Source organism: Galeopterus variegatus, unplaced genomic scaffold, assembly GCF_000696425.1.
Source record: "Galeopterus variegatus unplaced genomic scaffold, G_variegatus-3.0.2 Scaffold8633, whole genome shotgun sequence".
Taxonomy (NCBI): Eukaryota; Metazoa; Chordata; class Mammalia; order Dermoptera; family Cynocephalidae; genus Galeopterus; species Galeopterus variegatus.
Window position 1 is genome coordinate 1 of NW_007734744.1, and position 21389 is coordinate 21389.

A 21389-nucleotide genomic window follows, 5' to 3' on the forward strand; every position below is an offset into this window, starting at 1 on the left:
GGAGAGTGTGGTGCTGATAACACCAAGTCAAGGGTTAAGATCCCCTTACTGGTCATCTTTTTTTTAAAAAAAGAAAATAGGTAGAAGAAACTGGGGTTTTCCTTTTGAGAGAGAAAGAGAGATCTATAAAGAGACTTTAACTTACAAATATACAAAGGGATATTAAATATATACTCTGAGTAGGATAAAACAAATTATACAGATTTTGGCATTTGAGACTTGAGTTGAAATTCTTTTTTATGGAATCTTTGTTTAAATAAGCAACATCAGGGCCGGCCAGTGGCTCACTTGGGAGAGTGTGGTGCTGATAACACCAAGGCCATGTGTTCTGATCCCTATATAGGGATGGCCGGTTCGCTCACTGGCTGAGCGTGGTGCTGACAACATCAAGTCAAGGGTTAAGATCCCCTTACCAGTCATCTTTTGAAAAAAAACAAACAAATAAATAAATAAATAATAAACAAAAATAAATAAGCAACATCAATATTAATAAGGAATATATTGGAAATAGTCCTGTCTAGAAGCAAAGGTAGACCTGTTGACCATTCATGGTTATTCCCAGGCCAAAGAGGTCTATAAAGCAATGGAAGGAATAGAAATAGAATAAAAACCAGAATACAGAACAAATAAAATGTACTTTATATATCTAGTATCATTTGAGTTCCAGAAATAGTGTTAGTGTGGTTATAACCACCTTAAAGAATAAGAAAAGGGGGAGATATGCCTGAAGGTGTTTTACTTAGTGGTTGGATAGGCAGATCCATTCTCTAGAGTTGGTAATTTTCACTTGGTCAAAGAATATGGTTGTAATCGGGCCAGGAGATTGCATCCCATATTTGTAACTGATTAAATAAGTTACTTATAAATCATTTTGGCTCTATATCTATTAAAGATGATCACTTCCTTAGGAATAAAAGATTAAAAAGATTATAGCTGCTGCTGATTGACTTACGGGATATGGATGGGTAGAAGAACAAAGTGAATACCAGCACAGGCCTTACCCAAAGTCATGTGGGATCCTGGTGTAGAATTCATTGCATGCTTCTGTGAGAGCTCGTCCATGCTGGCCAGCTCGAATGCAATCCTCAATCTTCTTAAGAGACTGGTAACCTGCCTTGATCTGAGCCACTGTCAGCTTCCCTGCAGGCCCAGCCAGAGATGAGACTCCAAATTAGGGTCCCATCCTGTAAACTGTAGTTATGTCCCTGCCCAATGAAGACTCTCACTTTTCAACTTTCCAAATAATTCCTCATTCCTCCTTCCTCCACACAATGTCTCATCCCAAATCCCGTTTTCTTTGTTTAGTACTATTAGCACTTTTAAATCGCAATGGTGATGAAATATCACATTAAAGAAAGTAGGAAATATGAAGAGAGAATGCAGGAAAGAATCTAAAGTCCTACCAAGTGGGACTTTTTTGGTATCATACTTCATTTCTATCATCATCTCTTCCATGGCCTGCACATTACAGATCAATTTTATCAGCTCCTGTACCCGAAGATCTAGCTGTGACTCTAGTCTCAAGGGAGATTTATTAAGAGATTCCTCCTTTTTTGTTTCCTCTTCACTCTACAGCAAAACAAACAAACAAAAACCTATAAAATCCGAAAGGATCTATTTTAAGGCTCTGCAAGGAGTGGTTCTTGCATTATCTGGCAAGGTGATCATCAATCAGCCTCTACTTGAACTTGAACATAGGCACATTCCGTTATAAATCGAATTAGAGTACTCAATGTGACATCCACCTTTTAGTACTACTTCTGCCTCCCACAGTTGAACACTCAGAATAAGTCTAAAAAGCCCTCCTAATGATGTCATTAAGTATGTAAGGACAGCGATTATGCCTCAAATCTTCTCATCTTAAAAAGACTTGGGATTTCTCTATTTTTCAGATATGTGACAGTTTTCAGCATCCTGGTGCACCTCACTTCGTCAAAATTAGTTTTTTTTTTTTTTTACTGTGGTATATAACCAGAAGTGAAGACCACTTTACAGGTAGTTTTACCATTAGATTATTTATTATTTCTCTCTTGGTCCATAACATTAAACTTCTGGAAACAGGGCCTAAGATTTTATAAGAACCTTGGTAAATAGCAGCGACTAGAAAGGCACATTCTATACTCATGCTTACAGCCTCTTCCAGATCCCAAACATCAGGAGGTGGGAAACGGCCACAGCTCAAGACACCTTGGCCTGTTCTGGTCTCGGACTGATCTAAGCCATCCTGCTACACTTTACTCTGATTAAGAGGAAACAGCTTTCCCTGCAAAGGTAGAGTTAGAGTTTACCTGAGTATTGATGGTATAGTCCATCTGTAGCATATCATATTTTCCAGGCACCTTTTCAAACTTCTCACGATCCTCCCAATTGTTTTTTGTTTTGTCAAGGAATCTGTAGAGCCCAAAGAAAACCTTACCAATAAAGGTCTACTACTAGAGACGAACTTACATCTGTTTTCTTAGACAGAAAAACTCTAAAAAATTTATTTCCCAGTACAGAGCTCCTTTACACATCAACTTTCCATAAATCAGGATTCTAAATTATGACACTGAATGGACAGAAAAGCTCTGGAGACAAAGGGAATAAAAAAATGGGGAAAAAGGACTCTTAGGCTCCCCAAAGGCCCCCAAACACCACGAAAGCCACTGAGATTTAAAACAAAAGATATCTAATCTCTTTCCCTGAAATAAACATGTTCCCAGAGACTCCAGAAAGTTTTTCATCCATATCACAATAAACATTTTTAAAACTCTAGCTGTATATTCTCCATTTTTCCAAAATTTCCTAAACTTGTTGGTCGTGTATTAAATATATTAGGTCTTAGGGCCAGCCTGTGGCTCAGTCAGGAGAGTGCAGTGCTGATAACACCAAGGCCATGGGTTCGGATCCCTATATAAGGATGACCAGTTCGCTCACTGGCTGAGCATGGTCCTGACACCACCCAAGCCAAGGGTTAAGATCCCCTTACTGGTCATCTTTTAAAAAAATAAAATAAATAAAACAAAACAAAACAAACAAACAAACAAACTAGGTCTTTCTGCTTTTAGTTAATTTCAAGGTTCTAGTTTGATTTAATCACTAAGGACGCAGTTTGGTGTTCCAATCACGTAATATCAGCATGGAAAGATGTTAATATTTAGGCCAAATCATACTTATTACAAAATTCTTAAAGAAGATACATTCAAGAAGAAGAAGGGTATTTTTCGTACTCATTTCTTAGCACTCACTTCTTCTGAAAGATTTCCTTGGCCTTGTTGAGATTGTCTGAACAAGCCACCAAGCTGTGCTGTCCCATTTTCCCAACTGCAAAACAAATGCCATACATAAGATGGTTCCCTGTCCTCAATCCAAGAACAGTTCCCTAATAGTTACAAGCCAGCTGTCTAAAGCCTCTCTGCTTAACATCTGACAAACGGGCAGGAAAGGAATAAAGGAAAGGTAAAAGGGCAAGTTACCTGCTAACTGCCAGTCTACGAGCAATACCAGCGGTCTAATTGCAGGAGAGCTCTCAACTACAATGGGATGCTCTTAGTTTTTCCAATGGAAATTTCCTAAGGAGGATGCGTGCCATTCCCCAATTTGAAGAAGCTCAACTTGATTTGTAATCCCCTCCCAGACTTCAAAGCCTCCACTTACCCAATTTAAAACCACAGGATCCTGGGCCAGCCCACGGCTCACTTGGGAGAGTGTGGTGCTGATAACACCAAGGCCACAGGTTTGGATCCCTATATAGGGATGGCCGGTTAGCTCACTTGGGAGAGCGTGGTACTGACAACACCAAGTCAAGGGTTAAGATCCCCTTACCATTCAACTTTTAAATAAATAAATAAATAAATAAAATAAAACCACAGGATCCTTTGGCCACTCACTAAGCTGCTTCTGGCTTTTTTTGGTTCTTTGTTTCTGGCTTTCTGAATGACAACTCAAAAAATCCATAATAAAAGTAATTACCTCGTCCCCATCTCATCCAAACACTGAAGTTCCTCTGGGCATCATCTTCTAACAGCTGAATCAGATAGTACTTGTTGTTGTTGAATTGGAGATTGGTCTATCATGTGAGAGAAATAAGAACGTAAAAGGAAACAGTTTGGCAAATGAAAATCATATAAACTTATGACTCTTCCTTGGTCACAGATGCCAGTAATCTCCATAAGGAAAAGGATAGCTTGGGGCAAGGAAAGTAGATCCTTGTAAGAGTAAGGATATTAAAAAGGAATAGGGCTTACATATTAAACTCTGGATTCTTAAGAATTAAACCAGGAGCCTGGAGCTTCCTAAAACTTTCTACCTAACCTCGAAGAGACTATATTGATTAGCTACTCCTGTTTTTTTCCTACCTCAGTTCCCTCCATAGATATTTTCAAGGCCATCTGTGTTTTCTGGTTCCCAGTACATTCTCAATAATTATTTCCCAAATGAAAACAATTTAAATGCTCAAAAGGTCTATAACTATTATGCTTGTTTGTTTAGATGACAAACTCTTTGATAGTTCTCACAGCTTTGGTTTGTCAGCTGCACAAATTTGACAGAGCAGAGAGCAAGTCAATGTTGGGAGGGGACAAAGGATATGCAGAAACCATTGCCATATCTGTCACACAGATAACCTGACCTGACTTGGAGACACTCAGAGAGAATATGACTAGTATCTAAAAACAGGTATCCATTGGGCCAAGCCCATGGCGCACTCGGGAGAGTGCAGCGCTGGGAGTGCAGCAACGCTCCCGCCCCGGGCTCGGATCCTATATAGGAATGGCCGGTGCACTCATTGGCTGAGCACGGTGTGGCGACACCACACCAAGGGTTGCGATCCCCTTATTGGTCACGAAAAAGACAAAAAATAAATAAAAATAAAAAATAAAAAACAGGTATCCGTAAGTAACTCACAGTGCAGAGAGAGTAGTCCAAGATAAAGCACAGGAACTCATGCTGTAAGACTGAGCCCTGGTTATCCAGGCACTTTTCTTTCTTAAGCATTTTGCCTGTTCCTACCTCTACCTTCTGCCTGCTCACATTATAAAGTCACTGGATGTTAGACAAAAAGGGGCCTTAGGATATTTTCTATCTGCTCATGATATTTTAGGTGGAAGAAGTAGTTACAAAATAATATTAGCTGTTAAAATTATATACATTGGATCAATATATTCAAATATGAAGTGATATCCAGGAAATACATTACCAGGCAAGTGTGTCACCTATTCAAAAACATCCAAGGTCTAGTGTTTGATTTTTGTACTGGCCAGCCACAAAAACAAAACAAAACAAAACAAAACAAAATGACAAATCGGGCTGGCCTGTGGCTCACTCGGGAGAGTGCGGTGCTGATAGCACCAGGGCCACGGGTTCGGATCCCATATAGGGATGGCCGGTTAGCTCACTGGGTGAGCGTGGTGCTGACAACACCAAGTCAAGGGTTAAGATCCCCTTACCGGTCATCTTTAAAAAAAAAACCAAAAAACAAAACGACAAAAATTTCCATAGTAAAGAAAAAAATTTTAATTAAAAAGAAAATTGATTTAACCACATAAAAATTTTAAATTTCAATATGGACAAAAAGTATATTGTAAGGGAAATCAAAAGCCAAATGACAAATTTGAAAACCATATAAACAATGTATATTACAGAGAAAGGGCTATTCTCCCTATTATATAAAGTTTCTCCAAGTCAGTAAGAAAATGATCAACAACCTATTAGAAAATACATAAAAGGATATGAATAGAGAGTTTACAGTTCAATAAATGATGCAAAATTTGTAAAAAGATCTGGTTCTCATAGAAGAGTTCACTATCAGGTAGGGCTCAGTACTCAGGAGTATTAACCACTAGTGGCTAATATAAGGGACTTTAGAATTAAAGATCTGGGAACTGGGATGCTATCATCAATTATCAAGAACAAAAATTCTATTAAAAGAATGGTTCCTCTTCTTACCTGATTTAGCATGACATCATAGACCTCATTCCCTTCACAATACACATGAGCCTAGAGAGAAGAAAAAAAAAATTACTATAGTCTTACCTCCAAGATCTTAAGTGAAGCTCTGAATTATTTTATGCCTCAAGATGTCATTCTCCAGTACCACCAACATCCATTTTCCAGGGAAAGAAATGCAAACATATGTTCTGCACACAGCCTGTCATTACTATAATGAATACATACTGCCTTTTCTAATTACAGAAACACAAAAGATTCTAACTCAGTTAAAGGAAACCTGCTCTAGAGGCAGCCTTTCTTCTGTATTCTTCAAATTCTTTTTCCATTCATCAGTAACTAGTGCCATTCCAGGGTATAGTTTCTCATTTGAACAAGAAGACAGTTCTCTCTTAATAACGATATCTGGTTGAAAAAGAGAATGAGGTGTGGACGGCTGATGGCAACCCCAGAAAGTAACCACGATAAAAACACGCTGATCATTAACCCTAAACCCTACCACTCCCACTCCTTGGCCTTGGAGAAAATTAATCACTAGCAATATTTTCAAAAGGATTCCTAAAATGAATACTTGCAATGTCCTAGAGAAAAGTCCTAATAACAAAAGAACACTACTCTTTGAGAAATTAATGGACTGAGGGTAGGTTCCAGAGTCTCTCACCTTCCCCACCTTGGCTGTACACTCTGGGTCCACGGGAGCTTTGCCCTTTAACAGCAAGGCCTTCACAGATTCTGAGGAAAGACAGATATGTACTAGAGTTACTTGTATGGGAATCAAAAGTAGCCATATCATAGTTAGACAGAAACCTGCCATAATTAATTTTGCCCTCCCCCAAGTAATCCTGGTATTCTGCCTAGGTCTCAACAATGTGCCTCACATACATGAAAATGAAGATTCAAGAACGTAGATTAGTCCCATGGTATGCCCAAAGGATAGGGAAATTAATTATGTCCTCAAGGAGGGAAGAAATAAGAGTTGAAAGAACAAACATCACGCCCATCCCTCCCAGAGACCCTTTTGGTGGCCCATATCCTCCCTGGTCTACTACCTTTCTCGTCTTCTTTCCTGTCCTTACCAGCCTTTCCTCCAGCCACAGGCTCTTTTTTCTTCTGTCTCTGGCATCTGGGAGTTTTCTTGGCAGGTGGAGAGTCTTCTGGAACTGTGTTGCCATTATTAACTCTCTTGGTTTCATTTAACGTTACAGAAGCTAAGCACAAGAACAATGAGCAGACAAAGAATGAATGAGTGCGCACTGAATGTGATCCCATGTTGAAAAAAAAATCTTTATCTTTAAAATATCTTAATGGTTTAAGAAGGATTTGTAAATTTACAAAGAATCAATGAACACTGCCACACCACTATTCTGGGTAACAGTTGTAGTGATCTTTCCTAAATCGCTATTCTAGCCAAATAAAATAAAAGGGAGCCCCAGGGCTCTTGTAAGTTTACAGCCTGCTTACCTCTTCTGTTTACTTGTGCCCCAATGTCCCCCCAAATACCTGCCCTCCAACCACCCGAGGCCTTATGACATAATAGTAGACTGTTCCAGGATCTGTGCCTGGCTTAGAGCCCAGCTCTGCTTCTTCTGGCTATGGAACCTTGGAGAAGTTAATTTCATCTCTTTGTACCTCACTCAGTTGCTCCAACTGTAAAATCCAGAGGGTGACAACAATAGTACCTAATTTATAAGGTGTACCTACGCATTTAAGAACATAATACACAGAGTACTATATCCATCTCAACAATTCTAAGACTCCCATTTCTACTCTCTCTGAAATTGGGATGCATCTTACATTGGATGACATACAAATAGTTAATCATAGTTTAATTGGAAGCATTTATCCTTTCTTAGTGGTATATAAAATAATGATGCATCTCGCAATTAATTTTTTTTAATTGGATGACATTAGGTATTAGCAATAGTACTGGCACTTGTTACAGGTCCACGAGCTTTTATCTACAACTCTATAATCCAAAAAGCTCCGAACACCGAAATTTAAAAAGTATAGCACCAGAACTGGTTTGCTCGCCAAGTGCAGGTCCTGGAGAGCTGGAAGGGGTAGGGCCAGGGCAGGGGGCATCATTCCTTTCCTGACTCTCCGCCCCCAGCATTCCGCCCCCTAACAAGACTCTCCGAACCTCTTGCCGGGCCGCCTCTAGTCTCCCGCCGCCGAGTCGCCATGGGTTCACGTCACCAACTCGCTCTCAGGAATCGCGGGCCGTGTCACGCGGCGGGAACACGCAGCGCGCGTGCGCTTCGGAGAGACGACGCCCGTCTGGCACGCCCCTCAATTTTGCATGTCGCTATGTATTATGGGAAGTCACCATAATGGTAAATGTCTTTAGGGCTGTAAGCCTTATAAATACCGCCTGTGGGCCACTTGGGGGGTAGGGCGGAGGGAAGCTCATCGGTGGGGCCACGAGCTGAGTGCGTCACGTCACTCCACGCCATGTCCCTTGGGAAGGTCTGAGACTAGGGCCAGTAGGCGGCCCTAACAGGGCCCTCCCTGAGTTTCGGGGAGGTGAGTTCCCAGAGAACGGGGCTCCGCGCGAGGGCAGACTGGGCAGGAGATGCCGTGGATCCCGCCTCCTGGAGGGGCTCGGCGGATGCCTCCTTAGCCGGAGCTTGGAACAGACTCACGGCCAGCGAAGTGAGTTCAATGGCTGAGGTGAGGTACCCAGGTGGGGGGCCTCATAACCCAATTCAGACTACTCTCCCCTGCCCTTTTTTCACGGGTCATCTGGTACTTGGTAATATTACGTTTGGGGGTCACGGTCCTACACCCTGGACCCTCCGAACCAAGAACTGAGATGGGGAACTAGAACTCTGTTTTTAACTCTGATATTGGCACCAATACCACTTAGAAATATATTGTTAATCTAAAGTAGTCCGTTGAGAAGAAATGAGGGTTTCACTTTATCTATGTATACCCTCGTACATATACAGGAATTCTAAAGAAAATATTAGCAAATCAAATCCAACGGTATATTAAAATAATGCTACTCAAACAAGTAAATTTTACCCCAGGGATGGAGAGATGGTTCAGAATTAGAGTTCGTTATTTCAACAAATATTATTGGTCCTGGGAATACAATAGTTTAGCCAAAATAGTCATAGTTCGTGTCTTCATAGAGTTTATAGTCTAGTTGGGGACAGACATTAATCGAGTAATCACACAGCAAATGTAAAAATACAGCTGTAACAAGCTCTAAGGAGAGACAGTACTAGAGGAAGTACTAAGTGGGGGGGGGGCAAATTGGGAACTCATCACTGAGGAAACGACATGAGTTGAACTGTATGAGAATAATCAGTAAGAGGGGAGGCACTGGGTGGCTGGGGCAATGAGTCACAGAAGTGTGATGTGAGATTAAACTCAGAGGCAGCCAGTGCCCACAGCAAGCCAGCCTTTCTCCGACAAGGAAACAAACTGTTCTGTGTGTGTGTGCGCGCTACACGTGGATTAAAGACTAAACATTCAAAAGTAAAACTCGAAAACTCTGAAGTAGAAAGTAGACATAAATATCTTTTAGACCTTGAGGTAGAAAACAATTTCTTAAGACAGAGAAGTCATTGACTGTAAGAGAAAATATAGGCCAATATGATTATATTAACATTAAGAACTTTTGTTTATCAAAAGATGTAAAGTTTATATATTTATATTTTTGGTGGCTGGCCAGTATAAGGATCTGAACCCGAAAAAATGTAAAGTTTAGAAAGAAAAAAACCAAAATTCTCATTATTTGCATGTGATCTGATTATGAATATAACAAAAAAATCCAGGAGACACTACAGCATAAAATTTTTAACTTAATACGAATGCTTAGCAAGCCTGAAAGAAAATAACATAAAAATAAATTGCATCTTTATAAAAGAGCTTCAAATAACTAGAAGTAAAATTTTTAGAAAAGGTACTTTTTGCAGTAACATCAAAGCATATCAAGTAACTGGAAATAAATCTGACAACATGTAGGAGCTCAATAAATGTTTATTGGATTGGATTGGTTAACCTGTGTCAGTGGTAGGTCAAAGCCTGTTGCATCTGACTTGATTTTGGCACAAATGAATTAGACTGGGTCTAAAAGGCAATAATTTGGAGATAGAAAAAAATCTAATAAAAATCAAAAATTTATTAAAAATAGCTAATACTTAATAGGTTTCTTTGTGTACTAGACACTGAACTAAGTGCTTTACATGCATAACCTCATTTAATCTTCATAATGATAATAGCTATAACTTATTTAGTGGTTATTATGTTGTGAGCTTTACGTACATTATTTAATTCTCACAACAACCCTATGAGGCAGGTATTATTATTATCTCCATTTTATAACTGAAGAAATTGAGCTTTTGAAACATTTAAGTAACTTATTCAAGATCACACAGTATATTGCTAGGGCTGCCCTAACTACATACCACCAACTGGGTGGTTTAAACAAAAAATTAATTTTCTCATAATTCTGGAGGCTAAAAGTGTGAGATAAAGGTGTCAACAGGGTTGTTTCTTCTAAACCTCTCTCCTTGGCTGTCTTCCTCTCTTGTCTTCCCATGATCTTCCCTCTGTGTCTATGTCCTAATCTCCTTTTCTTAGGATATTAGTGACCACCCATATGATATTTTACCTAAATTACCTCTTTAAAGGCCCTATCTCCAAACATAGTCACATTCTGAAGTGCTGGATGTTAGGACTTTAATATATATATTTGAGGGAGACACAGGTCAGCCCATAATACATAGTTACTAAGGCAGGGTTGTATCTGGGTGACACCAACTTATGTTCTTATCTACTAGGCTGATGTATTCTTCAGTTTCATGATAGTAATTAACATCCCACACACATTTTTTAAAATGTCTTTTTTAGTTTCTTCTTTTCTTTGCTTTTTTTTTTTTTATGGTAGTCAGAGTGAGAATTACAGAGAATGTATTTTGAGCATATAACTTATAGTCAGATACAAAGTAAGTATAACTAAAATATCATTAAATCATTCCACCAGTAGCCAGAAGAAACTATTCAACAAATTTATTTTCATAAGTAAAACCAAAACCTCCATAGATAAGTGGACAAAAAGATATGAATAAATAGTTTGCGTTATAGTAAGTAAGTACAAGGAAAAAATATTCAGGCTCACAGAGTATGAAAAATGCAAATTAACATTCCACAGGACACCTGTGTCTTCAATAAATTATTATTATGAGAAAAAAATAATAAGGGACTGCTCTAGATTAAAAGAGCCTTTGAAGCACGACAACCAAATATTTGTTTTTTGGATGCTAGTTTGAACAAACCACCAACAGAATACCTTTTGGAAGCAAAAAGGATATGTAGGTATGGACTAAGAAGTTAATGATTTGGAAGAATTATTTATCAGGTGTTAAAAATATATTCCAGTTGTGGTTTTAAAATGCCCTGTTTGAAAAAACTTACGTTGTAGAATTTAGGGGTGAGACATCATGATATCTGGAACTACTTTAAAATGCTTTAGCCAAAATAATCAGATGAAGCAAATATGGCAAATCTAGACAATTGTTAAGTCTAGATAATGGGCATATAGATGTCCATTATATTCTTCTCTCTGCTTTTCTGTATGGTTAAAAGTGTTAAAATAGAAAGAAAAATATTAAGGAAAAAGGATAAATCAGTCAAATATTCTAAAGAGAAGAGCAAACTGCAAATTAATCCTTCATATTCTTGTAAGTAAACGTTTTAGTGGATATTACTGATTATAAAGTGGTATTCCTGAGGTTTATTTAGATTCTCTATTTTATCTGTAGTCTAGATCAACATATTATAATGACAGAAAAATGGATCAATCAAGCTAAACATAAAAGGTACATAATTTGGGGGAAAATCAAAGTAAAAACTATGTGAAAAGCAGAAATTAATGATGGTTGAGATTAAACAAATTAGGACTTTAAAACCAAAAGGGACTCTTTCTAATGACCCATTGTTTGAATCTGTATCACATTGAACTGAGCAACTAGGACTCATATCCTGGTAAAGAATCATTTAATTCATAACTAAGATCTTGCAACCTCAAATGGTCTGAAGCAATAAATAAATATGTATAATTTATTATCTTTACTTGGGTTCCAATAAATATAATTTATTTTCTTTACTTGAGAAATAGAATTTGGTAACATTTCTGAAATCCTAGGAAACATATCCTGAGGATACATAAAATGTAATGAGGAGTAATAATAGCAGAAGAAAGATGAAGAAGAAGAAGAGAAAGAGGAGGAAGAGGAGAAGGGGGAGAAAAAAGACATAAAAACAATTATAAAGAATAGTATTTGTAGAGTGTAAATGTGACTTCATAGCTCAGCTTTATACTCATATTTTTGTATGTTTTTTAAGCAGCTTAAGTCAGAGTGTCATGGTCTTTTATCTGCCTGTAATCCTGCCCCGACTGGGCCATTTGTCGAGCTAGGGCTGGGTCTGGAGCCCACAGACCCCTCAAGCCTGTTCACAGACTGGGTCACAAACCCTTCACACACCAGACTGGGTCACCAGACCCCTCACATGCCAGGCTGGGTCACCAGACCCCTCACATGCAGGTCTATGAGCTAGGTAACCAACAAATAGGTCCTTGGAAGCCATAGGTTGGAAAGCATGGCTGTGCGGAGTGGCATTTGCCTAAGGAACTAGTCAGCCAGCATGCTTCACAAACTCTGAAGAACACAAGAATAGCAACAAAACTAAAAAGATACGTTGACGTGCATACACACTAACTCCACACACACACACACACACACACACACACACACACACACACAAATTTGCTTACAAAGGATGTGCTGTACCACACCCAACCAGACCTGAGGTGAGAGTCCTGACCAAACCATTCTATTTTCCCAACAATCCACCTCTTCAGTTCCCTCACTGGACAATCTACACATTCAGAACCTTCCACAGTGTTCCCTTAGCAAGGATAAATGACCCTTACATTCACACATTACACATTCCATCCCAGTCCCAAAAGTCTTTAGCTTGTTGCAGCACCAACTCAAAAGTCCAAAGTTTCCTCTGAGACCAAAAGCAAAAGTCCTTCCAGCAATGAACCTGTAGAGTCAAAAACAAGTTTATCTACTTCCAAGATACAGTGGGACAGACATTGGGTACACATTTCCATTCCAGAAGGGAGGAATAGAAAGGAAAAACAGTCCCCAAACAAATCCAAAACCCAAACGGGGCAAACGTTAAGCACACTGGGGCACCTGGACCCCTAAAGCATTGGGCAACCTCACTCCTACAGCTCCACCAAGTGCAGAACATTGAGCTGCCCTGGTGTCTGTGGCTTTTCCAGGCTGGTGCTGCACACTGCCAACAGCCCCACAGCTCTGGGCTCCTGGTGGCAGTCCCACCATCTTGGCTCCACTAGACATTTCCTCAGTGGGGGTTCTCTGCAGGGGCTCTGACCCTACTTTTCTGCTCCACATTGCTCCGTAGATGACCTCTACAGCAGCTCCAAGAATCCTTAGGCCTATGGTTGAAAAGGGGTAGCCTGACACCTGCATTCATCCCGAAAGACAGGGTCTGATTAGTTCCCTACTATTATTTTCCAATTCGCTGTTCTGTAGAGTGGTTGTGTCATCTTATGATGATAGGACGATGACCTTGCTCAAAGAGTCTTGTCGATCTATGCAATGATCTATATAAGCTGCCTCTCACTCCAGTACTTTGATTTCATCTACTATTACTTTTCCCTTTGCTTACTCCTCTCAGCCACGCTGGACTCTTTCCACTGTCTCAAACATCCCAGTCACACTTCTGCCTAGAGGCTTTTGCTCTACCTGGGTTGCTGTCCTCAGTTTTTTCAGGTCTTTGTTCAAATGTCATCTTTTCAGTAGCAGTGGTGCCTTCCTTCACCATTTTATATAAGTAACATCACTCCCACCATTACTCTGTAGCTTCTTATTCTGGTTTATTTTTTTCCATGGTACTAATTACAAACTGACATATATTTGTTTAACGTTTAGGGTATCTGACTCCTTCCACCAGATCGTAAGCTCCAAGTGAGCAAGGGCTTTGTGTGTTTCGTTTACTGCTGTATAAGCAATGCCTGGGACAGTATCTAGCTTTCAATGATATTTGTTGAATGAGGTACTAAATAAGGCAGGATGTCAAGTAGCAAGGGGTGAGTGTGACTTGAAAAAGAGTGGGAATTCTGAAGGAAGGGTGAGATTTTATTGAACCTCACTCTCTTGAGAATTGCTCAAGAAAGAAACTCAGAATCTGAAAGATCAATGATTGATGGAAACTAATAAGATTTAAGAAGTTTTAAAATTCCACATGTGTAGTTTTTAGTATTGTTTTATGTTGTTATAAATGAAACTGTCAATTTCCCAACAGTGATTAGCAAAACCATGGATTAGGGACACCATTTAAAGGAATTTGTGTGCTGGTCTTCAGGAATAGCTAGGGAAAGGGATGTTGAGGACAGCCTTCTACTGGCTACAACATTGGGAGGAGAGAATTCTCAAGAGAGAGTTTAAAGTGGAGAGGTCTATGCACAGTTACCCTGGTTAAAAAAAAATAAAGTCGAGAGGTCTAAAGCCTATAAAAAAGAGGAAAGTAGTAGCTTAGAGTTGGGGAACATGTAGAAGGCCCAATCTCCAGAGTCCTAGGCTCACTTTAGGGAGATAGTCATTCAATGTGGTGTTCTTTCAGTCTTTGAAACCCAAACCCATCCTTTTCTGCCTTAGAGGTTTGGGGTCTTCTTTTCTCACCTCTATACTAAAATCTACTCTTGGATCTCTTTATTTTGGGGAAGAGTACTGTTTCATTATTTAAACATGAAAACATTATTTTTGTAAAACATTACAGATACTCAAAAACATAAAAAGGGCTGGCCTGTGGCTCACTTGGGAGAGTGTGGTACTAACAACACCAAGTCAAGGGTTAAGATCCCCTTACTGGTCATCTTTATTTAAAAAAAAAATTCTCCCTTCATTCCCTCTATCCACTCATCTTCCTAGGAACCACTGGTAACCTGTGCTGTTATTAGTTTGGTGTGTCTCCTTCCAGATTTTTTTTTTTTTTTGTCATTCTCATACAAAGATATGCATGTGTAGAAATATTTTATTTTACCTTTTTTTTTTCCTTTGCAAGAGGGGGACGTATTGCATAAATGTGAGCACATCGCATGTTTTATTCTGCAACTTGGATTTTTTCATTTAACATGCATTGGAGATCTTTCCATGTCAGTACATGCAAATCTACTTTGTTCTCTAGTGTGTATTATTTCTTAGAATAGTTGTACCTTGATTTAATGATTCCCCTTTGGATAGACATGGGTGTTTCTAATTGTTTTGCTGTTACCACCAGTGCTAAAATGAACATTCTTCTTTGTATATACCTCTTTGAGCACATTATTTCTCGAAGTTCAATAACTAGATGTGGAATGAAAAGGATATGCTTTTTATTTATTTATTTTTTGGCAACTGGCTGGTTTGGAGATCCCAACCCTTGACCTTGTTATCAGCACCACGCTCTAACCAACTGAGCTAAGCGGCCAGCCCCTTTATTTTTAGTTACCAACAAATGGGTGTTCTTAGACACTTCATTCTGAATAAATTATAAATGAAGTTTCCTAAGAGTGCTACCATTTCCAGGAGTTTTCTCATTTTAGCAGTGATAACATTCTTAAACGACAGTACTTAAGTCAATGTTCTCCACAGGGTGACCCTCAGTTAAATCCATCAGAAGCATCTGAGGGTGCTTATTAAAATACATATTGCTGAGTCCCAGCACTGAATTTGAATCTCTGAAGATGTGTCTCAGGAAAGTACTTTTAAACAATTTCAAAGTTATTTTACTGTGCACAAAAATTTTGATATTACCAGCTGGGGAGAATCTTATAGTGTATGAGTATTAAAACCTGAAATACAAGGGCCGAACCTCGGGAGAGTGCAGCACTGGGAGTGCTGAGGCCACAGGTTCGGATCCTATATAGGGATGGCCGGTGCGCTCACTGGCTGAGTGCGGTGCAGGCGACACCAAGACAAGGGTTATGATCCCCTTACCAGTCACACACACACACAAAAAAAACAACCCTGAAATACTTTGCTTTCTGGGATCTTCTTCTTTTTTTTTAAAGATGACCGGCAAGGGGATCTTAACCCTTGGCTTGGTGTTGTCAGGACCACACTCACAAACCGGCCATCCCTATATAGGGATCCGAACCCATGGCCTTGGTGTTATTAGCACCGCACTCTCCCGAGTGAGCCACCGGCCGACCCTTCTGGGATCTTCTGAAATCATACAATAGGAGGCAGTGCAATGTGGTGGTTGAGTACGGCTCTAAAGTTGGATGACTGGGGTCTGAATCCTGACTTTACCATTTGCTAAACAGACATGTTCCTTAATCTCTGTTTCCTTTTCTATAAAATAGTTAAAATGAAAATACCTACATTCTTGGATTATTGTGGAGATTAAAGAAAGTAATGAATGTAAAGTTCTTAGCACCATTCCTGGTTTATAGTAAACATTCAATAAATGAAGTAGTTTTGACTTTAGAAGTAACAATTAATTGAATCAATTATGAAACAATAAACTAGCATTTGATGCTGAATGTTGGGAAATTTGAGGCAGGTAAACTCTGAGGTGGATTGGAATGAATAGTAATTTCTAGTAAGGTGAAATCAGGGTGGATAGGGTGAAATTATTATCTTCTTTTTTTTTGGAGGCTGGCTGGTACAGGGATCAAACCCTGGACCTTGGGGTTATCAGCACCACACTCTAACCAACTGAGCTAACCGGCCAGTCCTAAAATGTGGGAAGAAGTATGAGTTGGAGTTGTATCTTTCTTTTTTATATTATTATACCTTAAATCTTCATATTTCTAATATACGTGCATTATTTGTATATTGGTGTATATATTCTGTATTACATACTTTAAGAGCATTTATTAAAAATCATAATGACTATTGTGCCAGTGAGTCCTCTAATTATGGCTTAAATTAGAAGAGTAAGAATATAGAGTTTAACTGGAAGGAATGTGAGAAGTTAAAATAATCTATTAATCAGTTACGTCCTCAGCACTGAAGGTCATTGTTTTGGATCCAGATATGTGTAAAACACACACTTTCCCCTCTAGGTGTTTATAGTCTACTTGGGGAGATAAATCTAATAAGAAACTATACAATAACAACAATAATAGCTAACATGTTGAGTACTACGCAGCAGGCATTGTACTGAGTAAATTATAGGAGTTATTTTACTTAAGTCTCACAATCATAGGAGGAAGATGTCATCATATTTTTTCTCTTTTTATATTTGAGAAAACTGAGGTTTAGATATTAGGCTCAGATTCAAAATCAGCTAAATTTTACTTTAAAGTGTATACAGTTAATCACCCATCTTTTATCCACTAAGCCTTGTTACTTGAAGATGGCCCCGAAGGTAAATTTTAACTTGAATGGATTTAGACTGTTTATAATGAAACCTGTCCTTGCGTAAATAAACGGTGTTGAGGTCACATAGGATAGCAAGTTATCCTAAAGGGATGAGAATTGTTTTGAATAGAATGCAATAGGTTCATCTAACCAAGGACATGTATAAATAGCTTTAATAAGCCTGTTTGCTTGCGCTAAGTACATTAACCCAGAAGGAAACATGGCTGAAGAAATTCAATCTAGGGCCGGCCTGTGGCTCACTCGGTAGAGTGCGGTGCTGATAACACCAAGGCCACGGGTTCGGATCCCATATAGGGATGGCCGGTTCGCTCACTGGCTGAGCGTGGTGCTGACAACACCAAGTCAAGGGTTAAGATCCCCTTACCGGTCATCTTTTTTAAAAAAAAAAAAAAAAAAAAAAAGAAATTCAATCTAAAAACAGTGCAAGAAGTGGATAAAAGAGGGTATTGCATTATTTCAGTACCTTTTAAGGTAGAGGACTAGAGAGTCCTCCTTGAACTTATTAGCCAATCAGATTCTGAAGCCACTTCCCAAGGCCATTTTCTGTCTCTCCACTTGCTTTCTTCATTTTGGTAAGCTGGTGAGTGTGCACTTAATTTTGCCCACTAATGGTTTTGAATTTCTCTTCCATTTAAGCCATAAAAGCAGGTGACAGGCCTTTTTTTTCAAGCCAGCATTGGCGTGTGTGAGTCACAAGGCAATTAAATTTAGCTATGTGGAGGTTGGGGGATGACAGTGAAATGCTCTGCCTGGCTTGTTTACAGGTGGGCCTCTGCAGTACTGGTTTTGCCTTCCTTCCATGAAACCTAATGACCCAGGAACAAAAGACTCTGCTTCACGTGCAGAATGCACGTGTTCTTGAAAAACGCCTGGCTTCATTTTGCTTGGAGGATAAGATACCGTTATTACCCTGATGCTGTTTTCATTACTATCTCCCTGGGTTGGGGTAGATCTTGAGGAGGAGTTCAGCCCAGTAAATCTTAGTTCTGTGATGAGTGTCTGTAAGGTCCAGGTCCTTACTGGTTTTGTGGGAACCATAGAAGACGTTTGCTCAGAGCATTCAAGCTTTCTTAGTGTGATTAGGCAGCAAACTCTGAAGACAGTTGATTTTAGTGAGCCCTAAGAGGAGTTCCTAATTTTAATGTTGCCACTGTTATGAGGGTGTCCTAAAGAGCTTAAGATATATTGAAAAAGATCAGGGAACCGTATCTTAGTGCAAGGCTAGATTCAAATTCCAGGGCTGCAGTTTACTGCTCCAGTGACCTTAGGAGAGACAGTGAGCCATTCTGAGGCTCAGCTTGCAAAAGATAAAATAAGATATATAAAGGTCAGGCACTGATCAGTGTACAATAAATGTTAAGTGCCTTCTAGAAGTAAGCAGTACTTATTTATTTATAATAAATATTTTGGGATCTTTTTTCTCATAAAAAGTTTTGCCTAGTGTCCTTGAGTGTAATTTCACTATATTCCTGAAATTATGGTATTGAGCAAGTAAACTCATTTTAGCATTAAGTTAGGAAAAGCTGAAATGTTTTTTAGTATATAAATATGCAAAATAAAAGAGGAAGTCTTGGGAATTTCTCCAAAGCTGTTTAAGTCTTAAAGGTTTACTTCATGTCTTGTGACTTACCTAGTTTTTCAATTAGGAGGTTTTGCTAGTTGGGAACAAAAATGAAGTTCTTTCCAATGGAAGTATGCTTTTGTTAAGAAGTAACTTTATATAGAATACACTGGAGCCTTCATTGTTAAGTAGGGAATGAAGGGAAGGGGGAAGCAAGCTTGTGTTTTTTTTTTTTTTTTTTTTTTTTTTTCCTTAAAAGACACAGTATCATGAAATTGAAGGGACCTTTTGAGTATATGAATGACCTTTCCGGCTTCAGGATTACTGTGAAAAGTGAAATTTTTATGCAGAATATCTGCATTCCTGCTCACTAGCTGGTTGAGCTTAGACAAGTAATTGAAACATCATGTTAAACATTTAACTCCATGCCAGCTACTGTGCAGAGTATATTTATTGCCTCATTTACTCTCCACAGAAGTTCTAACAGATAGGTAAATTAGTGCAACCTTTATGGAAAACAGTATGGAGTTTCCTCAAAAATTAAAAATGGAACTACCATATGATCCAGTAATCCCAGTTCTGTGCATATATCCAAAGGAAATAAAATCAGTATGTCAAAGAGGTATCTGCTTTCCCATGTTCATTGCAGCATTATTCACAATAGTCAAGATAATGGAATCAATGTAAGTGTTCACCAACAGATGAATGGATAAAGAAAATGTAGTGGGTATATATACATATATATATATATGTATATATATATACACACACACACATATATACTATATATGTGTATATATATATATATATATATATATACACACACATATATATACTATATATATGTGTATATATACAGTGGATTACTATTCAGCCTTTTAAAAGAAGGAAATTCTGTCATTTGGGACAATGCGGATAAACCAAGAGGGTATTTTGCTAAGTGAAATAAGCCAAGCATAGAAAAATATCACATGATCTCACTTATGTGTGGAATCTAAAAAGTTGAACTCAAAGAAGCAGAAAGTAGAATGGTGGTTGCCAGGGACTGGGAGTAAGGAGAGGTGGGAATGGGAAGATGCTGGTCAAAGAGTACAAAGTTTCAGTTAGGAGGAATAAGCTCTGGAAATATATTGGACAGCATGGTGACTATAGTTAATAATAATAACATATTTTTTATACTTGAAATTGCTAGGAGAGTAGATCTTAAGTGTTTTTACCACACACACACAAAAAGTGATGTGATGTATATGTTGTTATGTACGTTGACAATCATTTCACAATGTGTATGTCTATCAAAACATCACATTGTACACTGTAAATATATACAATTTTTATTTGTTAATTGCATCTTAATAAAGCGGGGAAAAAAATAAAATACAAAAAAAAAAAAATTCATTATCTTGACCAGTAAGCTAAGTTGCCTGCCAGGTAGTCTCTAAACCTTACCTGAATACCCATAAACTGAAAATGACATAGTACTTGCAAAATGNGTAGTCTCTAAACCTTACCTGAATACCCATAAACTGAAAATGACATAGTACTTGCAAAATGAGGTTAATGTATGGAAAGAGCTTTAAAAATTCTAAGATAGGCAAAGTATTATGAAATAGATAAAATAGCAAGTTAACAGAGTAGGGAAGATTTTACTGCCTCTTTCATCCTGATTTTAATTTACAACTTTGAATACAACTTATTCTTAAATGAAAATTCTTATAACTTAAAATATAACTTATTATGTTGTGTTGATCCCAAACCCTCAGGCACTATATTTCCATTTCATTTTTATTTGTTCCACCAGCCATGGGACTGGGACTGGGTAAAATAGTTGGATGAGCTTGGGATGAGCTATGTGGTTAGTTCGAGTTTCTAACTTCACCATTTTATTTCATATATTCTCTGAGTAGATTCCTCCTGCACTTAGAGGTTAAAGCAGTCAGTACTAGCTAAAACAGCTGACAGTGAGTAGGAACTAAAACTTGGAGTCTGTTCTGATAGCAGTGCCTTATAGAACTATTTCTAAAGGAAAACTATGCGAAGTGATCAGCTTAGCATTTATTTCCTATTTACAGAGTTTTGCGTTATTTTCCTTTTGTTTTAGGTTGAAGATAAAATCCAAGGCCTGAGTCTTCAGCACGTTGTGTGCTAGCCCAGAAGTGACCCTGTGAAAGTCTCCATAACATCTCAGACTCCCTAAAAATCAAGTGGAATTGGACATACTCAGTAGGAAGGGCTAATGGCTGATGGGGCCATAAAGGAAAGTACTTGAATTTTGCAAGATATACTGGCTTAAGTTTTCTGCATTACATGCATGTGTGTCTTTTCTATCTAAAAAATAGAGTTTCTTTGAGTTACCATTGTATCCCTTAATGCTAGGCACACAGTAGGTACTGAGTACATTGGAATGGAAGTGAGTAAAATTAAGTGGCAATATAATCTTAAAACAAAAGCATCTGCTGATTTAGTACTATTAATTTGTAGTTTGTGTTAGG

At 38.5% G+C, this 21389-nt stretch overlaps 1 protein-coding gene across 1 annotated transcript; it reads right to left on the reverse strand.

Annotated features, from left to right (window-relative positions):
- Positions 1-673: 673 nt before the first annotated feature.
- Positions 674-8144, reverse strand: LOC103608613 (poly [ADP-ribose] polymerase 2-like). Its single transcript, XM_008593027.1, has 9 exons — positions 8066-8144; positions 6975-7133; positions 6587-6657; positions 5926-5976; positions 3952-4048; positions 3228-3303; positions 2289-2391; positions 1404-1569; positions 674-1140 (listed from the first exon to the last, which is right to left on the reverse strand). The coding sequence occupies exons 1-9, from the start codon at positions 8106-8108 to the stop codon at positions 998-1000; spliced, it is 909 nt and encodes a 302-aa protein (XP_008591249.1). The 5' UTR covers positions 8109-8144; the 3' UTR covers positions 674-997.
- Positions 8145-21389: the final 13245 nt, after the last annotated feature.

Excerpts from the sequence above, each read along its gene's own strand:
- LOC103608613 (XM_008593027.1), bottom strand. The coding sequence starts at position 8,108 with ATGGCGACTCGGCGGCGGGAGACTAGAGGCGGCCCGGCAAGAG. Across the intron at positions 5,977-6,586 it reads GTACAGCCAAGGTGGGGAAG|GCTCATGTGTATTGTGAAGG; the intron begins GTGAGAGACTCT and ends TCTTCTCTCTAG. Across the intron at positions 1,141-1,403 it reads TACCAAAAAAGTCCCACTTG|GGAAGCTGACAGTGGCTCAG; the intron begins GTAGGACTTTAG and ends CTGGGCCTGCAG.